General features: G+C 40.2%; 1 protein-coding gene across 2 annotated transcripts in view; it reads right to left on the bottom strand.

Moving 5' to 3' along the window:
* sema3h (sema domain, immunoglobulin domain (Ig), short basic domain, secreted, (semaphorin) 3H) overlaps window positions 1–22,735 on the bottom strand; it is a 68,316-nt gene that overhangs the window by 4,413 nt on the left and 41,168 nt on the right. For both annotated transcript variants that reach the window (XM_061736705.1, XM_061736706.1), the window contains exons 9-14: window positions 7,326–7,395; window positions 2,775–2,919; window positions 2,457–2,546; window positions 2,046–2,175; window positions 1,861–1,949; window positions 475–516 (exon numbers count right to left, since the gene is read on the bottom strand). In XM_061736705.1, the coding sequence (XP_061592689.1) occupies window positions 475–516; window positions 1,861–1,949; window positions 2,046–2,175; window positions 2,457–2,546; window positions 2,775–2,919; window positions 7,326–7,395 (566 nt within the window). The remainder of the gene's footprint in view (window positions 1–474; window positions 517–1,860; window positions 1,950–2,045; window positions 2,176–2,456; window positions 2,547–2,774; window positions 2,920–7,325; window positions 7,396–22,735) is intronic.

Genomic DNA, 22,735 nt, shown 5'->3' with positions numbered 1-22,735 from the left:
GTACGGTCAGGGAAAAGAGAGGGAGGAATGAAGAGGGAAGAACTCCAGATGATCAACAGTAAAACCACATTCATCTCGCTCCTCTGAGCCACACAAGCAAGTCACATTGCAAAACTGCGAGTGTGTTTGTGTGTCAGAGCAAAAAAAAAACATGTTTCAATGTGTTGACGCTTGCTTTTTCTAATCTGGATATGCATGTCGGGTACTGTGAGTGAGCTGTGGATTTTCTTTTTCAAAAAGGTCCCGGAGTATTTTAATAATGCAAGGTGCATGCATGTGTGTGTGTGTGTGTGTGTGTGTGTGTGGTATCGCTTCATCATTGCTCTGACTGAGGTGGGGTAACCATAGCAACTGGTGATGAAGTTGTCCTTGGAGGCGCGTGGTGGAGCGATGAGTGATAAGTGTGATGTTGTGCATGCTAGTGTGGGTAGTTTGGAAGTTTGACAGCCAGTTTTCGCATCTCTCGTGGCTCACCTTTTTCTTTGAGAGTGCCATTGCTGTCACGGGTGATTTGTGCTGCGAAGAGACGACAAGAGAGATGAGAAACATGCTGAGCGACTGGGTTTACACGGAGACAAAGGACAGGAGGGTGTCCTAGATAACAGACAGACAGACAGACAAACAGATAGATACCACTGTATATAAACTAAACACAGCTTCAGCAACTTTGTGTTGAATATTTTCATCATCCTGCTGCAGTGATTGCGTTTCACTTAAGGTGTTTACTTCATTTAAAAGAATACGCAGCTGCTGTGGTGTATTGAACTTTATTGAACATGATGGCGGTTATGTTGCAGGCACAACAGAAGTGCAGAGAGGGGTTTTTATATTAATCAGAGCACAGCAGTGTTTTTGTAGCTGGCAGAAATCACGCACACGTCATCTTACTGCTCATCATTTCCAACACAAACAAGACAAGCTGTGGTTTTAAAGCCAGGCGTTGTCATGCGGTAGGAAAAGATATTGGATTCATCACATCATCACTTGATTTTGTGTTTCGTTGCCCTGACTGATTTGAGGCTTTTGTGTTTCATTATGTCTCCACAATAACTCACAGATTGAGTTGAAGGGTTCAAATAAATAAAACAAACACAAAAGAAGCTGAAAGTGTGTCAAACAAGCTGAGATCTTAACCTTTTTTAATGTTAACCACTAGGGCTGAGCGATTAATTGCATTTGCGATAATATCGCAATGTGATAAAATTAGATTTTCTAACCGCAAAGGCTGCGATTTGACCAGTCACGTGATCTGGTCACGTTGCCGGCAGGGAAAAAAAGTCAACAGTGCCGCGTGTCTGCATATAACCTAAATCTACCATGGCCTCAGTGTTAGGGCTCGGCCAGACGGGGCTTTATAAATATATGGGCTTTATAAATGTATTAAATATATGAGCGCAGAGTCGGCGTGGCGAGGAGCCAGAGTTATTTGTGAAGAAGTTCTGAGTTTCCTGTGAGGAAGGTTTTTTTGTTCCGTGTGGGAGTTTTTTGGTGTTTTTCTATTAAACTACGCCTCGTTTTGGCTAAAGTTTAACCCGGTTTGGTGTTGTGCGTTTGGGTTTAGAGAATGACCCATAACACTCGTGTGTACAGACGTGTGAAGACGTGTTAAAGAGGTAAAGCCACAGATTTGTTTTCTTTATTGTTGTAATCTGTGCTTTACATAAATCTGACATTGTTTATTATGAAACAGACCGATTTTTTGCTTGTGTAGTTGAAAAATACATGAGAACAGGACCTTAAAAAATAATCGCATATTAAATCGCAATCGCAATATTGAGGAAAAAAATCGCAATTAGATTATTTTCAAAAATCGTTCAGCCCTATTAACCACCACACCATCATGCTGGAGGTTTCCTGTACCTGAAAGACCTGCAGCTGCTCCAGCGTGACCTCCTGACTCTGGCCGTGCTCTCTGGGGATGTGGATGGCCTTCAGCACGAGTCCTGAGTCTGAACAGCAAACATGTGACGCACGGAAACAACATTTAGAATTCAAAAAGGACCTCAGAAGTTTAGAGAAAAACGGAAAAAGTCCACTGCACAAACCTGTGCCGATGAACAGGACGTCGTAAGTGCCGTCCACGGCCTCCACTCGGTCCACCAGCAGCTTGCTGAACTTGTAGTGGACGCCCACCCTCACCAGGAGCGGCCGCTCTCCCAACGGAAGCACGTTTTCCTGAAACAGTGTCATTTAGAGAATGCGTCACATTAAGTATAAAGTGTTAGACTGCTATTTTCCCAGAGTATTTGTCCAGCCAACCTCCACCTTGCTCATCATTAATACGATCGAATTTCATGTCCTTTTATCTAATGGTTCGACTGTACTAATTTAATTTCCTAATTTCATTTAAGACTTTGGACAAAAATAGAGAGAAAAATGACTCGACCCGGCATGAAATAAGCAAGAGTCTAATCAAGTTATATTGATGTAATAATAAAGTGAAATATCAGCGGAACCTGCAGCAGTGGGTGGGTCCGGCTGAAGAAAATGACGTCGTCAGGATATTCTCTGGTGGAGCTGTAGCTGCCATATGTGCTGCTGGGACACTGGGAGAGGGAGACAGATAAATGCACATTTTTATAAGCTTGGATTTATCCTATCATAAACTTTTTTACTGCCTATATAAAAATAAGAGAGACTATTTTGCTGAAATGGCTTACTCCAAACCACAAAGTTGCTACCGCAGCGGCCACCTCATTAGTCTGATAAGGTGTTTACTAATTAAGAAAATGTAAATATGTGTGGAAAAGACATTTTTAAAAGGCGGGACTTACAGTTCCTGGCCGTGGATAAGGCACCGAGCCTGTAAACTCTGCCCATTTATACTGGGGCCCCTCTTTATGCAGGAAGTTTCCTTTAAAAGCTCGGACGACGTCCTCCATGCGGTAGACGCACACCGCCGAGCCGTTCAGGATGTCGCTGAGGACCAAGCAGCACAGCAGCGTCACATATCATTCCTCACTCTCCTAGCTCACCAGAGTAACAACATCAGTTGAGCGTGTCTTTGATTATTATTATTTTCTTTCTTTATGAGATGCTGTGGTTACAAGGATGTAAGTGGGATTCAAGGGGGGAAAAAAAAGAAATGATGGAGTGTATGAAGAGTTGTGACTCATTGTGGCTTTTTCAGCTTGAATGCAGGAATTCCCTGAATGCGCTCCAACCCAAAAGTCCAGCTCGGATGAATGTGCTGCTTTGAGAAGAATCAGGTCCTACTGTACCACAACACATGCCAACAACTACAGTTGACATCCTGATTTCTGGAGGAGTTGGAGCAAAGCGCCTTTCAGTTAAACACTCCAGCAAAGTGGAAACAGAACTGATAGAAGGGCCAACTTCCGACGCCTGGGTGGTTTCCCTCACTTCATCTAGTATGAAGTAGGTGCTCGTTTATTCCTCCTCACTGAACAGTCTTGATGCTCAACAATTCAATTCAATTCAATTTCATTTTATTATCCCCCAGAGGGGAAATTCGCTTTACGGGGGGGGATAAAACCAAGAAACATAGAACATAAAAGGCACAAAAACACAGAGCACATTCACACAGCTAGGACATCAGGGAGGGCAACACCAATAATTTCGCTGGCAACTTTAACAATATGTTCCAGCCTCTTTTTATCTCCTAGTATATATGTATATATATGTATCAGAGCATGTGAGCGGAGCGGAGCGTGAGCGAGCGGCGGAGCGGAGCGGCGAATTTTGAAAGGAGCGCAGAGCGGGATTTTTTTTTCTAGGATGATTGGCTGGAGCGGGGCGTCATCCCGCTCCAGTTTCGCTCCGTTACCCCTCATATCACGGCCCCGATGCGTGTCCAAACATATCCCACCTCTCCACAAACTACCTGTTACCTTTCTTCTTTTCCAGTCCTATCTCTGAACCGTAGTTGGGAGAGCTGGTATTTTAATTCGGTCTCTGGCTCGTAACCGGCGTTAGGAGTCCGGGGAAAGTGAAGGGAAAAAAGGACGGAGGAAAAATGCTGTCCCTGCAACCTCGCACATTTATTACAAACATGTAATAAGAGCAAACAAAACGCGTGAGGGCCGACGACTGAAACTAACGGAGGACACACTGAAAAGTAACTGAACACGTGTACCGGTCTTCCACACGCGCACACCTGCATCTCCCTCTCTCTCCTCCGCTGCACCCACACGTCTCACACACACACACACCCGAACACACAGTGAATGAAACATTGTTTCGGGAAAGGTTAATAAACAAAAGTGTATTAAACCAGATAATTCCATTAGGTGAAATTATTTTCTTATTTTTTCTTGTCAGTAAATAGGCCTATCTATTTTTTGGACTTTAAAACTATGTCGGCTCTGCGTAATTGTCCCTCTCGGCTCCGTGACTGGCTGCAAGGAACGTAACTTTGCTGAGTCTCTCTCTCTCTCTCTCATCCACCTCTGGTTAGATCTAAGGCTTCAGGTAAACATGTGCATTTTATACGCATGCAAACATTTTTGGAGCGCAGCGTGGAGCGCTGCGCGGAGCGGAGCGGGTTGCAGTGTACTGGAGCGCGGAGCGGTTATGGCTGGAGCGGCATTTTGCGACTTTGAGGGCGGAGCGGAGCGGTGACAACCTTTGTGAGCGAGGAGCGGAAATTCTCGCCGCTCCACTCCGCTCACATGCTCTGATATGTATATATGTATATTTATATATTTTTTCTTTTGTTAATTATTATTTATTTATATGTTGTCAGCACAATTAAGAAATATAACGAAAAAAGAGTGTATGTGTGTGTATGTATGTATGTGTACTTGTATGTTTGTGTGTATATGTATATTATGTACGTATAGTATGTATGTGTGTGCGTGTGTGTGTGTGTGTGTATGTATATATTTATATATAATTAAGAAAAGAGTAATGTAAAAATAAGAAGGACATAAATAAATATTGTTAATATTTTATGGAGAAGGGGCGGGATTAAATAAATTATACTTCTTCCCACCCCTTTTCGGACATGCAAGTGAAATTACTGTGCTGTTTTTTTGTTTTATTTTGTTTTGTTTTGTAAAATTGTCTTGATCGGCCATTTTGTATTATTATTTCTGTTTTACTTGTTCATATTTACGTTATATATCATTTGCATGTTCGGAATAAATCACTAACTAACTAACTAACTAACTAACTAACTAGTGAGAGGCTACCAAACCAGGAGATAATGGCGAACGTCAGGACAGCTTCAATCACAGAGTGGTAGAACATGATCATTAATTTGTTGCACATTCCGAACCGGTTAAGCATCTGGAGAAAGTGCAAGCGCTGTTGTGATTTGTCATACACAGCATCTGTGTTCTCATTAAAAGACAACTTGTTGTCGATGAACACACCCAAGTACTTAAAAGTTGTTAAAACAAGGAGGTGAAATCAATGTCAAATCATTTAGCTTGCAGAAATGAGCGACCAAACTGAAATCAAACTGAAGTCCATCTTGCACTTCTTAACATAAAGCATCTGTTCACAAAACAATAAATCAATAATAAGCCATTCGATACAGTTAAATGAGGAAATAGAACAATAAAAGAACAGATGAGAGCCGTCCCGACTGCAGCAGAAAGACACGTCTCCGTTCTGCAGAAGTGACCCCGCTTCACCCGCAGCTCTGTGGTGGGGACCCCGCCCTGAGTGATGCATCGCATTTCTCTCCAGTCCCCACTGGGATTCCAGACACTTTCCAAATCCTCCCAAACAGGGGCCAACACCCCACTCGGCCGTGCCAGCAGTTACCATACTAGTGCTGCTACCGTTCAGCCCTGACCTCTACCCGGGACCCGCCGGTTTCTCTCCAAGCATGTGTCACTCGGAGAAAATGAGCAAATGCAGGTGTTTTAATTGGCTGCTCCGCCACTCTGGCTTTTCTAAAAATGTTTCCCACATGTTTTATTACACCAGCCTTTCAAGCTTCTCTCTGACTGTAACCTTTTGTTCTTTGGATCTCACTTTCATCCTGAACCGTGGACTGTTTTTCAAACCATTTCAGTGCTTATTCATAATCATTTCATTATTGAAGCATTTTAATGGTAGAGCCCGGTGTATATTTGCAGGAGGAAAAAGTGCACACACACACACACACACACACACACACACACACACACACACACACACACACACACACACACACACACACCACTGGAGTCAGAGTCGATGCCCTGATGACCCTGTGATGATGCAGGTTCTCATGAGCTCCGTGATGTTAAAACTTGGCTGAATGAGTTTCATTCATGAGTAACGGTGACATAAATGAAAGTGGGCGAGTCTTTGTCACAGAGCATCACATCTGTGTGACGCATCGCCGTGTGACATGAGGGACTCATATCCTGCCTCGTCATGTTTCATACGCAGGACGACACTGATGCTGACGAACTCAGTGAAATACTTTTTTTTTATATACAGGACTGTCTCAGAAAATTAGAATATTGTGATAAAGTCCTTTATTTTCTGTAATGCAAAAATGTCATACATTCTGGATTCATTACAAATCAACTGAAATATTGCAAGCCTTTTATTATTTTAATATTGCTGATCATGGCTTACAGCTTAAGAAAACTCAAATATCCTATCTAAAAAAAATTGAATATTCTGGGAATCTTAATCTTAAACTGTAAGCCATAATCCGCAATATTAAAATAATAAAAGGCTTGCAATATTTCAGTTGATTTGTAATGAATCCAGAATGTATGACATTTTTGTTTTTTTAATTGCATTACAGAAAATAAAGAACACAATATTCTAATTTTCTGAGAGAGTCCTGTACACACTAAAATACTGCTTCGAAGAAGCTATGACATCCTAATATTTAAACAGTGATTATTGTAATTTTGTTGTCATTTCAGGAACCACAAGTGTTAATAGTTACCGAGAATAGTGGGAAACCTTATACACACATTTCCTGAGTGATACCAGAGAACTTTCTGTATACATCCACTGTCACGTGTGGCTCAACTTACGACCATGAACTTATTATTAAAAATGTACAAGGACTGTTAAAAGAGAAAACTAAGAAAACATTTAGTCCGTAGATTTCCAAACCATGTTTTGTGTTTTTTCCACTTGAAAGTTTCACTCCCCTGAACCGATCAAGACGAGCCAAATCTAAATTTAGAGCATCTGACTGGAGGAATTCATAAATACCTTCAAGTCCATGTTTTTTTTAGTACAAATTCCCTGTGAAGGAGGAAGAATTTGCTCTCCCAGTGGAAATTACAGACTGTTTTTTTCACCAGCGTACTGGCATTTTAGACATATAAACGGGGACACACATAGTTTACAAATTATATATCATTCCTTTCCCATGCTTTCTGTATTACAGAGGCAAATACCTTGAAGTGGTAAACAGGCCATAGATGAGCGGGTTCTTCTTGTCTTTCCCATGGAGAATGAAGATGTCCTCTGCATGGATGACATCCACAGATAAATGGGGAGAGATGGGGAGAAGGAGCAGGGAAAAAAGGAGAAATATCAGTTCAACTGCAGCAACAATCATAACAGCAACTGTATCATTCCAGCGGTTTCAGGTCAGTGTTCGGCTTCTGCACGTTGTATTTACTAAGCGTACGTGCACGTGTGTGTCTGAGTGCATGTATCCATCAGTCTGGGCCGTGTGGCTGAACGGTTGGCTGTGCAGAACCTGCAGCCGTTAATAACCAGCCGCCGTGCAACAGCACCTGCTGTCACGCACACGTTGACGCCGCGCCTCGGTCTTAGCTCTGTATTTCAAAACACAGCAGTTCACAACATTTGCTGTGTTTTTCTCACTTCGGGGTGTTTGGGGCTGTGGCCTCTCATGCAATCAGGTGGAGATTTCTCTCTCTCTCTCGCTCTCGCTCCATCTGTCAGCATGTAAAAGCTGATAATTCACTCATCATTTTTGGCTCCTTTTTGATTTCCTGTTTTTAATGGAGTTTTGAGTGTTGAAATTAGGCATGTGTTGAAAAAATCGATTTCCCAATTCTAAATCAATTCTCATATTAATTCCTAAAAATCGATTCAAATGTCTAAAGATTTATGTATTTTTTTTTTTCATCATTACATTACAACTTTTGGTTATTTTTTTGTTTATCCCCAAAAAAGGAATGTTTTATTGGACACGAGAATAACTGGTGCCATGTTTTTGCCTTTAAATATGTTTAAAGGTATGAAAACATTAAAGTGTTAGGTTATAATTGCATAAATTGTCTATATTTCATTACTTTATATACTGTCTTGGGGTTACATTTGCAAAAAATTCTAAAAACCAAATGCTCAAAAATTAAAAAAACAAAATAGACCGAAAATGGAACAAATAAAAACGGAATGTGGGAAAAAATAAAACCGATTTCATCCGTCTCTGTTTGCCCTGGATCTGTTTGGTAATTCTGACCCACATGATGTTTCTGAAAGCAGTTCTATCAGCATTCTGGGAGCTGATTGGTCCTTACAGCATCATTAGCTGCCAATACTTGCTGTTTAATCTCAATATAATACTAGTAGTAATATTTTGCATAACTACAGTCATATAATTCATGCAACAGCTCAAAAAACAGTTTTAATAACACTAACCCAAATCAATATCGGATCGAATCAAATCTTGATAATCGATTCTGAATCTTAAGAATCGGAATCGAATCGATTCTTGACAATTGAATCGATCCCCAGCCCTAGTTGAAATATCCATTTTACATTTCATTAGAAGCAATGTTCGATTACTTTCAGGTTTTGTCAGAGTCTTGCAGTTTCCCATCCTTGCTATCACGATGTCTCTTGAAATCACTTTACGGCAGATCAGCGACCACAGAGTCGTCATACAGAGGCGATTAAGATAACGATGCACTAAGTGACTGAGCAAGCGATGAAGAGTAAATCTTAGACAGTGTCGTAACACTTAACGTTCACTCCAATAGGAAGATCCAATGAACTAAAAATAGCAAAAGTTCCTTCGTGCCACTTTGAAGCAACAAAGAATATTTTTGTTCCTTTTTAAAATTGTTAAGATATCCGTTTAAATGTCATTTGAAGGAATGTTTTTACTTTTAGAGGATTCGTCCGCTTCGTTACCTTCAGATCTTGTGTTCTCCCGTGAATACATTCAACAAAAACCAGCCAAAAAAGTTCCCTTCTGGGGCTTTTACCGAAATAAACTCAAAGCTCAAAAATACTAAGGTGTTAAATAATGGTCTTATGCAAAGGAGTCGACGCGTGGTGCAGAAATCCACTGTACTGTTTTGCTAAAACTGCTATTAATTTAAATCTTTATCAGGTTTGGCTCTTTTCAGATGATAAAGGAACACCGGCTGCTCAGCGATGACAAACTGGAGACTCCTGTTCACAATCATATTCTTAAGAAATGTATGCAACCTCCCTTTAAATAAATAAATATACATTATCATTATCAACACACTTTCAAAAACGTTGACATGTTGATATTTGGCCTTTGAAAATGTCCAATTTTCTTGAAGTCCATTTCTGACAATTTTCTCCTCTTATTCCGAGGTAATTTCTCACATTTCTTTCTCTCTCACAGCTGTATTATTTAGTTGTTTGGTCTCACAGCTTCTACCAGGCTTCGGTTTTCACAGTTTATTTAAATCACAGTAACTCAAAGGTTTTCCTGTTTTGCACTTCTGTCTCAGATAAGAGCTGGGAATGTTTTATCCTTCCATCACGGCAGCAGACAACAGAGCGCTTTGTCTTCTGGGTGGCATGCTGTGATAATCTATAAATAAATGACTCGATTCAGCTCCGAGAGTTGGTTCGGCAAACATTTCGAAAGGTCTTAAAATCTCACGGCGCTCGCAACCAAGATTTGAGATAAATAAAAGTAAACGGTGGACGCTGCATTTGCTCTTGGTGTGTCTGCTGTCTTCTCCACGCTCACGCTGAGGAGAAACGGCGAAGCGAATCACTGTTCCCACATTCCTGCCGTTCCTGCAGCTTCAGGTGGCCTCTCCGTGGAGCGGCGACCCTGCAGGAGGAGGACGGATCTCGTCTCTCGTCTCCACCTCACGTGCCCGCTAGGGATGGGCGGTATGGATTAAAAAATGTTTCATGATAATTTCTGGCATTTATCCCGATAACGATAAAAATGACGATAAAATAAATACCAATTCAACTCCAGCTTTGTAACTATAAATCTATCACCACATTCAGTCTTTGGAGCCCCCAAAACACTGCTCTAAAAGATACTAAATGCTACTAAACTACACCAATTACATTTAATTGATAAAAACCAATTAAATGAGTTACACCTGTACTGCAAAACTGGAATGACTCAGATCCGCCATGCTTTCTTTCTTTCTTTCTTTCTTTCTTTCTTTCTTTCTTTCTTTCTTTCTTTCTTTCTTTCTTTCTTTCTTTCTTTCTTTCTTTCTTTCAGGCTCATATCTTTCTTTCTTTCTTTCTTTCTTTCTTTCTTTCTTTCTTTCTTTCTTTCTTTCTTTCTTTCAGGCTCATTTCTTTCTTTCTTTCTTTCTTTCAGGCTCATTTCTTTCTTTCTTTCTTTCTTTCTTTCTTTCTTTCTTTCTTTCTTTCTTTCTTTCTTTCTTTCTTTCTTTCTTTCTTTCTTTCTTTCTTTCTTTCAGGCTCATATCTTTCTTTCTTTCTTTCTTTCTTTCTTTCTTTCTTTCTTTCTTTCTTTCTTTCTTTCTTTCTTTCTTTCTTTCAGGCTCATATCTTTCTTTCTTTCTTTCTTTCTTTCTTTCTTTCTTTCTTTCTTTCTTTCTTTCTTTCTTTCTTTCTGGATTTAACTCAGAACCATAAATCAGCTTTACACAAAAACATCATCAACGGGAATTTATCGTTTTTACCACAAGATGACAAATTCTTAATTAAGGAATTTTTTTTGACGGTATATCGTGAACGGTAAAAAATCGCCCATTCCTAGTGCCCGCTGACAGATTTAGGAGCAATCACACTTGAAAGACAGCAAGAGCAGCATGTATGACCACGAGCATGCACACACACACCATAATTGCAAAACTGCGAGCGGGAGAAGCAGCCGGACGCACGTTCGGAGCCGTCTACGAAAACCCACAAGCAGCGGCCCCAAAGAGACGACTGTGGGAGGACGTTTAGTCCCTCAATGCATCATTACTTCATTTCTGTAATATTCCTGCTTATAAACCAGAACGTAGACGAGTTGTTTTTTCTTATCTTCTTCTGTACTTATAGGAGAATATCACTCCATCATGTTTCCCACATCGTCTCCACTCTCCCATCATTTCTCGTTAGTTGTCTTTTCCGGTTCACATCTCCCAAAGAATGCCCCTCTCTGCTCAACTCCTTTCATCAATCAAAACCGTTATCATCTCTCAGATTCCTTTAGTACCCCCCCCCCTTCCACTTGTCTTGGTTTCTTTTCTTTCTGTTTTCTTTTTAATGTATTTTTATGGCAGGTTGGCTTTATTAGTCTGGATGATATATCTGCCGTGTTCTCTCTGAATCCATCTACACCTCCTCCAAAGTTTTTCTTCTTCCGAGCAGAGGATAAGCCATCTTCATAAGAGGGGCATGGGAGATTTACGGACTTTTATTGCCCCACGACCAGACTGCTGGATCCTATTTGAGCGCTTTGACACACGATATCTCACTAAACACGGTGAGGACATTGACGATCAGGCATCTTAGAGGGCAGATAAAACCCATTTATGATGCGTCCAAGTGGACGTTTAACCCGCAGTTAACCAGAGCGGATCTACCAACGTGGACCTTACTGTATTTGCCCATTTGAACAATTGATGCCGGCTGCTGGGACACATGTTTGACATGTGGAACGTTAAAAAAAACCAAAAAAAACGTTCTTTTGAGATGAAAAGGAGGGAATAAAGCTCCTGACTGGCAGACAGTTTAGACAGAAACCTGTTACTGTAAAACCTCTGGAGCACGTTTGATCTCAGTCAGGGCTGATTTCTATTTCTGGACATATAGGTAAAACGTGTTAAAAAGATATAGAGAATTATATTTCTAATGCAATGTTTCCATTTGACAAATTTGTCAAATGTATTTATTTATTTATCACTCATTTATATATTTGTATGAAGCACGGTGTGTACAGTTCATAGCCCAGACATATTTATTCATAATATAGCGTGTGCACTTTTAGATCTGTACATGTACTTGTGTTTTGTGTGACTCATTGCTCTGGCACTTTAAAACCAACATGTTGTACATTTTTTCTTTTTACTTTATATTTTATATCTCACTTAAGATTATTTGTTCTTTTGTATTACACCAAATCACCACAACAAATCCCTTGTGTCTGTTAAAAAACTACTTGGCAATAAACTTCTTTCTGATTCTGATTGTGGGGGTTATACAACCTGTGCAGATGTGTGGTACTGTATATCTTTCTTATGCTTTAGTATAATTCGTCCAAACCTTGCCGCTGTAACACTTAAATATCCCCAACTTGGGTTAATTAAAGTGCATCTATCTATCGAGGCTTCAGTACAGTCATGTCTGTAGAGAAACCGATGTCTTTTGAAACGAGAGAGGATTTTTGATTCCGCGACAGTGAAGACAGACTTTTTCTCATTTCTTCTCACATGGTTGTAATGTTTTTGCTTATTTTAATTGTGGAACCTGTCATGCTTCGCACTTACAGTTTAAGGCTACTAATTTTACCTATCTAAAAGTATGTTCTCTAATCAGTTTAAACTTTTTAAAAATCTTATTTTTGCTTTCATCAAATCAAACATTCAGTAACTCTATAAACTATATGGATGTACACGTGTCTCTGCCTTTAAGTTTCCTTCAGCTTTCTTTCCAGCCAGATGCTGAAACTGAATTTTGAACTGAGCATTGATTTTGAATCAAAACGCAACCTCTAGAACTACACTCAAAATGTGCGTTAGCTAAAGATTTACTGATCAAAAAAATCAAAAGATAGGCAAAGGTTATCATTTGCATGTGAACATTGTATCAATGATGCTGAATTTACCATCTTTCATTATACATTTAATGTGTTAACATTTGCCAGTAACTGTAGTGGCTCTGCCGACTGTTTTACGCTAAATATCAATAAACGAGTGAAACAGCAGAGGGATCTGTTCAGATAAGCCACAAGCTGGAAACTCAACCCACATCTGATGATGATTTGTTCTCAAATCCTGCAGAAATCCTTGTTGAAGGACAGCACAGATTAGAAATCCTCTCAAACTGACAACTATTCATGAAACAAAGTCAAAACATGCCATGAATGTCTAAAGAAATGAGGGCTGGCGAGAGAAAGGGAAAACTATTTTCTGTGCATAATAAAGTCTTGCATTTGAGAGGCGGGTGGAAAGCACGCGCTGTAACGTGCAAAACGAAATGAGAGAAAACTAAGTAGTGAAAAAGTCATATGCAGAGTTAATACAAACTTTGGTAATCCCCGAAGGGTGAAACTGTGAATCCATGTCTTCTGCTTCAAAGTTGCTCTCTGGGCTCTCATCGCTCCAGTGAGCGCTCGTCTCCACGTGAAGACGTTGTTAACAGTTGGAGGATGCAGCCAGCACATTTTTCCTTTGACACCCTTTGAAGAAGACGTCTCACTTATTTACAGCTGAGTTCTGGCAAAACTCCGCTCTTATCTCCCCGTGACAAGTGTAAATCACTCCAGATTGAGCGTCTCCTCTGCCTCACTTCATTGCTCACCTACCTGATTTATTAAACTGGAGGAAAGTTATTGTCGTTAATCTCAAATGGCGGAGGAAAAACCAAACACACATGCATTAATTAGACTCGCCGAGGGAATGAAATATTAGGTCGGCCTGCTTCTGTTTGTCCGTCGTGACCTGACTGTGTGTGACCAGGTGAGTCCAGGGGAGTTTTTAATGAAACAGAAAGGAGTTCAATCATACAGCAGTGATATGAAAAAGCTTTACTACCTTTTCTATCTTTTTAACCACGTTCTGTTTCCTTTCAAAACAGAAATTCTTTCTGCACTACAATGACTACGTTTAAATGCAGTCAAAATTCGGGTTATTACTAATATTCCGGTTACTGAAACATTCGGAATATTCCGTTTACATGGTAATCAATCATTCGGGATATCTCGATCAATATCTTGATGCAATTCCCGTCATTTCTGCTTCTTCTTCCTGTATCCAAATTCCAAACAAATGCTGCTTCGCGCAACTTTTCGCTCACCTTCTTGTAAATCTCACTATCCCGTCTTTCTAAAGTCTTTCTACCGTCTACAAATGCCAAATTGTTCATATCCTTCATTACATTTATGAAGTGATTAGTCTCCTCACTCCAAAAGTGTGGCATGGTCTTGCGTTTCGGCGTGTTTATAAGAACTTCCTGGACTCAAAAGACCAGGATTCCTTGCGAATAGAGAGAGTTTACATGACCGAATATTCGGGTTTTAAAAGGAGTAACCCAGGGGTCATATTCAGGTTTTTAAAAACCCGAATATGATCAAATTCGGGTTATTCAAAGGGGTTATTAGTGTTTACATGGCCGTGCAAATTCGTGTTATTGCCAATATTCGGGTTTTAAAAGGCTTATTGACTGCATGTAAACGCAGTCAATTTCTTTTCATCATGCACCTCCTTCCACAGCCTCTTTGTCTCTCACTTTCACTACCCCTTCTCGTTTCCATCCCTCCCTCTTGTGCTCTATTTTTCCCCTCCGTCTCCCCATCCATCCATCCATCCATCCATCCATCCATCCATCTGTCTGTCTGTGTGGCCCATTTTCTCTGGAGCATTGTTCTTGTGTCTTTTTCTCCCTAAACAAAACAAGGCGGTTTCCCCTGAGGGGAGATAGTCTTGTCTGGCCCGCAGACCTGCAGCCCCAGCCCCCTATCTTCCTCCTCTTCCTCCTCTTCCTCCTCTCCCTTACCCTCATTGTTTAGCCCCCCCCCCCCCCCCCCCCCCCCCAAGGCAGACACCCCTATTCTCCTCATTTCACCACTCTGTCCAGCCATCCTTAATACCAACAATCACCCCTCGTTGCCTCTTCCTCCTCTTTGTCACTTTTCCGTGGAAGCACCATTTTACAGTAATTTGTTAATAACAGTCTTCACTCCATCTCCTCTGCTCCTTTAACCCCCTTAACCGCCTCAGGCTACTGACCCCAATCCTCTGGTATTCCATATTTTTTTATCTCGGACACGTTTTGTCCTGAATTAACTGTGACCTTTGCGTCGATGTCTCACTCAGGTTTGACAGTTTTATCCAGACCGAGGGCTCTTCCGTGGTCAGGATGAGTTTCACTTGGCCGCCTTTTCATGGCATCAAAGGGTCATCAGGAAACATTTACCCCTCAGATTTGCAGACCAAACACACAGCACTCCACTTCTTCACGAAACCTTATATTACATAGTCTTTTCATCATTTTCTCATTTTACGTCTTCCCTTCCTGCACTCACCACATTGCCGTCTTCCCCATCCTGTCCAAACAACACAAAGTTCCTACTTCCTTCTCCTCAATCACCATCTTCAAAGATCTCTTTTGCCTGGCCAACAGCATCTCCTTCATTTCCTATTTCATCTTGCTAATCAGTCCCTCTTCTGCAGCTCATATACGTTTCCATAAATCAGCCATGCACTACAGGCTTAGTTAAACTCTATAATCACATTCTCTCCTGGTTTCTTTTTCACTTCCTGTGAATATTTAGATCCCCGTCAGTCCACTTTACCTCTGGTGGAACATAAACTGACGCTAAAGCGCGTAAGTAGAGACTGCTAATATAAAACTAAATGATTTGAATCCTTTTTGTGCGTGACATCTTATTTCTTTTGGCAAAACCTCTTCTTCTCCTTTCTTGATCATCCACTTTGTCTTCCTTTCCTCATTTTCCTTATTCGTACCCTGAAGCCACATTTGTTTTCCAGCGCTCTTTCTAATGAGCTACATTTCCGCTCTCTCACTCATTCTCCTCCTTCACCTTCTCCATCATAATTTAAAAGCAATAACACTTCGACAACAACTTCTTCACTAATCACCATCATCTCCTCCGCGCCGCCTCCGACTCTCCATCTCTTTCTCCCGTGTTGTCCTCCTGTCTGGTCAACACCTCCTGCTACAACGCCTCATTCCACCTTGCTAATCTTTTTATCGTCCGTCTGATACGATGTGCTCCAGTACTTTCACTCCAGCGGCTCCGTGGATGCACTAGGGCTGGGCGATATATCGAGATTTTAATATATATCGATATATTTTCAAACGCGATATGGTACAAGACAATATTGTTTATATCGATTTAAAAATATATATATATATATATATTTTTTTTTTTTATTATTTTGATATAGCTTATTTTGTGACAAATTGACTTGAATGTTTTATTTGAGATTTGCACAAATGTTTTGTTATTTGCACAACTGTCAACCTCAGTGGAAAAGTCTGCCTGTTACTGTCTACATTGTATTAATTGCACAGTGTATTTTAATTTAATTGTTATGCAGGAAAGGGATATTTGTTTTATTTTATTCAAGAAGCATTTTTATTCTATATATGCAGGCAGTTTATTTTTATTTCATTTGTTTTATACATTTTGATATTGTGCAGACCTCTGTTAATAAATGTACCTGTGTGAAATTTGGCACGAGGCTTTGTATTAAAACTGACTGTTTTTTTAAGGGTTTGCCTCAGAAATAAATGAAGCTAACAGAGATGCTATGCTATAATGCTTTGGGGGAAACCCCAATTATGGCACAGAAAAAATATCGATATATATCGAGTATCGCCATTCAGCTAGAAAATATCGAGATATGACTTTTGGTCCATATCGCCCAGCTCTAGGATGCAGCCAGGCCTCGTGTGAAAACACGTCACCGGCACGTTTGTCCACATGTCATAAACATTACAGCGTCTCAATCCAGGCTTAGAATTAGCAACAGGACAACATATGTTTATGCTGTTTATGTGTGAGGGGAGCAGCTCTGTGAGGCCGTACCAGCCGCCGTCCACACACTCACAATCGCTAACCATGAATCTTTCATCTTTTTTTTTTTTAACCATCTAATTTCAACTCCCAACCAGGAGGGAAGGAAGTAGAGAAGTGGAGGAACTGTGGAAAGCTTTGTGCCAGATCAGACTCAATTGCAGGTCTCTGGCACCGGAGTCAGCAGACCAAATCAAATTAAAAAAAGACTTTCAAAAGAGTGAACACACTCAACACAGTGAGAACTCTGATGTCATGTCGTGGGATTTTGATTTAGTTATTTATGTCTAGCTCGGTTGTCCTGTTTTGTTAGAGTTGATTCGTGGTTTACTGGTGTGTTTTCTTGCTTTGGGACTTCTGTTTAAAGTTCCTCCCTGGTGCGTGACTCAACACCTGTGTCTTGTTAGTCATACTAAACTCTGTTAAGTCTTTCTTTTAGCATTGAAACACTTCTTTGAGTATTAGAGACACTCTGATAGCCAGTCCTTCCTATATACTTCTGTCTTGCAGCCGGTTGTACATCCGAGTGGTGCTTTCATGTCTCAGGTCCTGAACCTCGTTTCACTGACGCCCTACTGACAACTGAAGCCAGAGCTTTTCAGTTCTTTACTCACAAAAACATAATCTATTCCTGCAACCCTGGGGCCGGATTCACAAAACATTCTTAAGAAAAAAAATCTTCTTAAGTGTCATTTTTTTTCTTAAGTTCAGTCTTAAGAAGAAAAAAGAGAGTCATATTCTCCAAAAAAGTTCTTAAGTATTTTCTCAACTTTCTTCTTAAGTTTCTTCTTAAGAAAAAACTTAAGAATAAATGGTATTCTTGAAATAAAAGTTCTCAAATTTGTTCTTGACTTTTTTCTGTCTTAAAATTTCTTCTGTGAAAAGGTAATATATCCTTTTTCAACACGTTTTAGACAAGTTTAGACTAGTAGGTCATAGTTTGAAAATATACTTTGTAATTAATTACACAAAGAGCCTGTTAACTGTTAGTTAGCTTGTTACTTAGCATGTAAGTTAGCATGTTAGTTAGCGTGGTAATTAATTATTATTAATTTTCCCCAATAGTAATTTTTTCTGCACATTAATCTCATCCACCATAACCTTGAAAAGTTCCTGCATCTCTTTTTCTCCTTCTCCATGTTTAGTGAGTGACTGACGGTTAAGACACAAACTACCTGTATTTTATATATTGTTTGTTGGCGCGTGCAATGCAATGACATATTTTAAGAAGTTCTTAAGTAGGAAAAATAAGAAATTCGTAAGAAATGACAGTTCTTAAGACGGTTTTTAAGAAAATATTGAGGAATTGCACTTAAGAACTTTCTTATGAACTTCTTAATTTTAGATCTTAAGACATTTCTTAAGATCGTTCTTAAGAACATATGGTGAATCCGGCCCCTGGTTTCCTGCATTTGGATCCTTCACACCAGTCATGACCACTGATAACGGCATGTGGCAACAGATGCCACAATTATTAAGTAAAGCAATAACAGAACAGCTGTGGTCTGCATTTTACACTGTAATGACAAAAGAAAATATAGTTGTTACACAAATTTTGAGTGTTTTTTTTTGGTGAAATTGAAATAATTCGTGGTCAGGGCAGGTGAAGTTATTATATAGTCTAGTATGAAATTGGGTTGGTCCGGGAGTCAAAACAAAATGAAGCTTGCATCATCAAGCAAAGTAGGTGGGGTGATGACTCATTCATCCGACAGAAATACACTGAACTGCTGCATCCTCACTTCTTTTCTTAGAAAGAATATAAATGTCCTCCCCAGCCTCGCTTTAAAGCTTTTGGCTTCTCACATCAATTTCTTCAGTATGCCTAGCAAGAACAAAAGATACAACTGACCTAAAGAAAGAATATGTTTCTGAAAAGAAAGAAAGAAGGGCTTTTGGATAAGAGAGGGAGAAAAGGATTGCCCTTAAAACATCAATCTCACAAATGTCACACCTGCTGTTCCTGGTATTTAGCTGCCATCAGTCATGGTCGCAGGGTCAATAACTGGAGCAAAAGACTTCTGCAGGGTGTATTTTTCCTCCCTCGCCTACTTAAATTTGCTTTTTAAGACATAATAATAAAATTGTTTGATTTAGAAGAAAATCCTCAATAATTCCTTGGAAAACAAATGTGTTAAAGTGCCGATGAGTAAATAAGTAAAAAGCTCAAAAAGGCTGGTTTAATGACAAATGTGTAATTGTTGCAGGGATTCATTGACCCGGTACTAATTTCTGCTTGTTTGAATGCTCTCACCATGAGCAAAAAACTAACAAAGGTTAAAAAAAACTGTCTATATCAGTCAAAGCCTCTCACCTGGGAGTCTCCAAAACTGGAGCAACAACAGGTGGATAAAAAGTGGTGTGACAGGTCCATTTGACCTGTCTACACAGTAGCAGCAGCTCACGCTCATATCTAACTACAGAAATCTACCACAGCTTGAGAAACAACTACCATCTCTGCAGGGTTACCCCGATACTAATGAATGTGCAACCAGCAAACTGAGGACAACCACACTCCTTCAAACGAGGATGTGCTCTTAATGTGGTTGCTTTGTTTTTACTTGTTCATTTCAAAAGAATTTTGATCCACATACATACTTACAAATAAACTTACAGCTACTTTTCACGTAAATCAGAAGATAAACAGATAGTGTCCAGTTCACCTGCTAACCATCATCACTCTTGAAAGCCTTTACTAATCTAATAAGTAAAGCCTTAGCCTAATCTCAGGTTGTTTTTTTTAATACTTTTTATTTTGTCTTTTTCAAGTTACACAGAAAGGAAAGAGAAAAAAAAAATATTAATAATAGAAATAAAAAATGATAGTAACAATCATAACATAACTTCCTGGGGTAGATGTAATATTTTGCCATTCTTTTCTTTCCCTTCTTTAGGGGCATGGCTGGTATTTGACCTTAAATGTCGACCATTTTTGCCACTTTTGAGCAAAATCCCTTCCTCTTATTCTCAAACAAAAAGTCAATGTTTCCATGGCGTATATTTCTTCAACAATGTCGAGCCATTGTCTCAGCCCTGGGGGATCGCTTCTCATCCAGAGTCTTGTCAGGGCCTTCTTAGCAGCAACAGTCAATATTTTGAAGAGGTAGATGTCTCTCTTTCCAATTACTTCAACAGGCATAAGTCCCAGATATACAGTCCTTGGGTCTTTAGGTATTCCTAATCTCAGGTTTATGTTCTTAAATGACATGAGCCCCCTGTACCGGGGGCTCCCGGGTATAAGGAGTTCACTTACTTCCTCTTTAGAATAGTTTAGATTCAACTTTATGGTCATTTACAGAGCACAGAGCCAGTGAAATACAGCTGACATCCAACCACAAGTGCAAAGAAGCATTAAGTAGCGAGAGTATGGTTGTGTACGACAGAGATTAATAATGTACCACATGTACTTCACAAACTGTACCAGTCATGTTCCGTGTGTCCTTTTTATGGAAAGAGCATGGGTTCTGTCTAATGTCTGGAACGCCGAATCTTACACACCCAGACAAAAATAGATGATGAAAATGTCTGAAAATATCTGGATGTGTCAGTCATCACCGTGATTCCGGCCACAGAGGCTCGTCTGTCTCCAGCTCTGAAACCTCATCGCATGACTGTTCTTCATAAACGCTCCACAACAGCAGTAAACAGCTGGGAATCTTTTCCTGTGATGCCGACGCGAACCTTTTAACTCCCACTTGACAGACCCTTTTTTTGATCGTTACGATTTAGAGACGGTTGACTTGTTTCTCGCTAGGAGCATCAACAAAAAGAGCCAGAAGAGTGACAGCGAGAGTCATGAGAGTGAGCACCGCCAGACACGCAAAAACAACACAACGGTGAACCCAAAGTGATGCAGTCTTGTGAATCAGTCCATGTGGCAACGGCAAACCAGATCCTTTTGTTAAAAAACTGTGTGAAAAAAAGTCAAGTATGATAAAATACTGGATAAACTACACACAGTGCAACAAGTCCACTACTCGTTCCTTTGAACACGTTCACCGTGAAATTGTTTTGATGAGCTTACGCAATGTTAAAACATTTATCTTCTTTCTTTTTTTCACCCAGATTTATTATGGATGATGGGAGAGCTGGACCGTTGCCTAACTTTTCTCCAGTACATCCCAGAAATGATTAGTGGGATTAAAGTTTGTGTTGGACAGCTCCTGACCCAGTTTGACTGTTTTTAGCCTCGTTAGGTGTTTCCTGCAATAATATGACTCCTGAAACAAAGTACCATCGTCACCAAAAACAGAATGGTGGTTTTGGAAAGACACTACTCGCTGGATCAGTTAGGCTTAAATAAGTTCTTATCAGCTTAAACATATCCAAAAAAGCATGCCCTCACACATGTGTTTCAATGAATCCAGTTGTTGTATAAACATAACTGTATAAAACTGCTCTGCACAACACAGACCAATGATTTCTGATCTAATTAACTCTCTTGGTTTCGTTAACCCTTGTGCTGTCTTTGGGTGAAGGGAGGGTGAAGGGAGAAAAGAAGGAATGAAGGAAGGGAGAAAAGATGGAAGGAATGAGAGAAGAAAGTAAGGATGAAAGGAGAAAAGAAGGAAAGAAGGAAGGAAGTAGGAAAGGGAATAAGGAAGGGAGAAAAGATGGAAGGAAGGAAAGAAGGGAGAAAAGATGGAAGGAATGGAGAAAGGAAGGAAAGAAGGGAGAAAAGATGGAAGGAAGGGAGAAAGGAAGGAAAGAAGGGAGAAAAGGAAAGAACGGAGGGAGGAAGGAATGGAGAAAAGGAAAGTAAGAAGGGAGGGAAGAAGGAAGGAAGGGAGGAAAGGAAGGAAAGAAGGGAGAAAAGGAAAGAAGGGAGGGAGAGAAGAAGGAAGGAATGGAGAAAATAAGGAAAGAAGGAAGGAAAAGCTAAGAAGGTAATAAAGGAACGAATGATGAAAGGGAGGTAGGAAGAAAAAGAAGTAAAGGATGGTAAAAAAGGATGAAAAGAGGAAAGGAAGAAGGAAGGAGAGAGCATGGCAGGAGGAAAGAAGGTAATTTTGACCCAAAGACAGCACAAGGGTTAAAGCCACACTATGTAGTAACAACTCTTCTGCATCTGTAATACCTCTTTGTTGCATGGGGGGGGTACCTTTCGTTTTAGCTCACAGGTTAGAGACAAGAAAAGAGTGACGGTCTCACTAGATGACACTCAAGTAAGGAATTTTCTAATCCTTCACATTGTGGCTTTAAGCATTCAGGTTACTGCTATATACTTGTGATTATTAAAAAAAAAAAAAAAAAAAAACAGTAGGAAAGCAGAATGGAGTTGAACCCAAACACAGCTGCTGTGTGTGTCATTTTGTGCCACTAGAGGCAGCAGTCTGCAGGAAAGTGACACCTTTGTATACGCAGTGTTTCCTGTGAACGGGTCTGATTGATTTCTCTCATGTTGGCCCAAGGCAGCACCTGCAAAAACCTTACATGCATTTGAATGACTTGAGGTTCTCATGAATGCAGACACTGGAGTGGTGTCTCCCGACTGTGCTGCAGTGAGGGACCCACAGACCCTCAAGGATTTATGGGATTTGTAGTGTTTCTGTGTGGCGGAGCGTGGCGTAAACACAACACTGACAGCATTCTTGACCCGATGCGTTAATCTCCTGGATATGGGGTTTGTGGTTTAGCGTATGTGTGTGTGTGGGGCTGCTGAGGTGTATTCACAAACAAATTAGTATGCAGCCTTATCAGATGTGTAAAGCATAGCCACAGGCACGCTGCGTAAAAAAAATGTTTATGCTCCCGACAAGTCTGAATTGTTTTGTGTACACAGACAGGTTGAGGCTTGCAAATGTGTGTCAACAAGTGAAAAGCAGCGTGTATGTGTGTGTGTGTTTGCAGATGCCTTCCCTGGTTTATTACTATCACATA

Source organism: Cololabis saira, chromosome 12 (assembly GCF_033807715.1).
Source record: "Cololabis saira isolate AMF1-May2022 chromosome 12, fColSai1.1, whole genome shotgun sequence".
Taxonomy (NCBI): Eukaryota; Metazoa; Chordata; class Actinopteri; order Beloniformes; family Belonidae; genus Cololabis; species Cololabis saira.
This window is presented reverse-complemented; position numbering and strand designations above follow the sequence as displayed.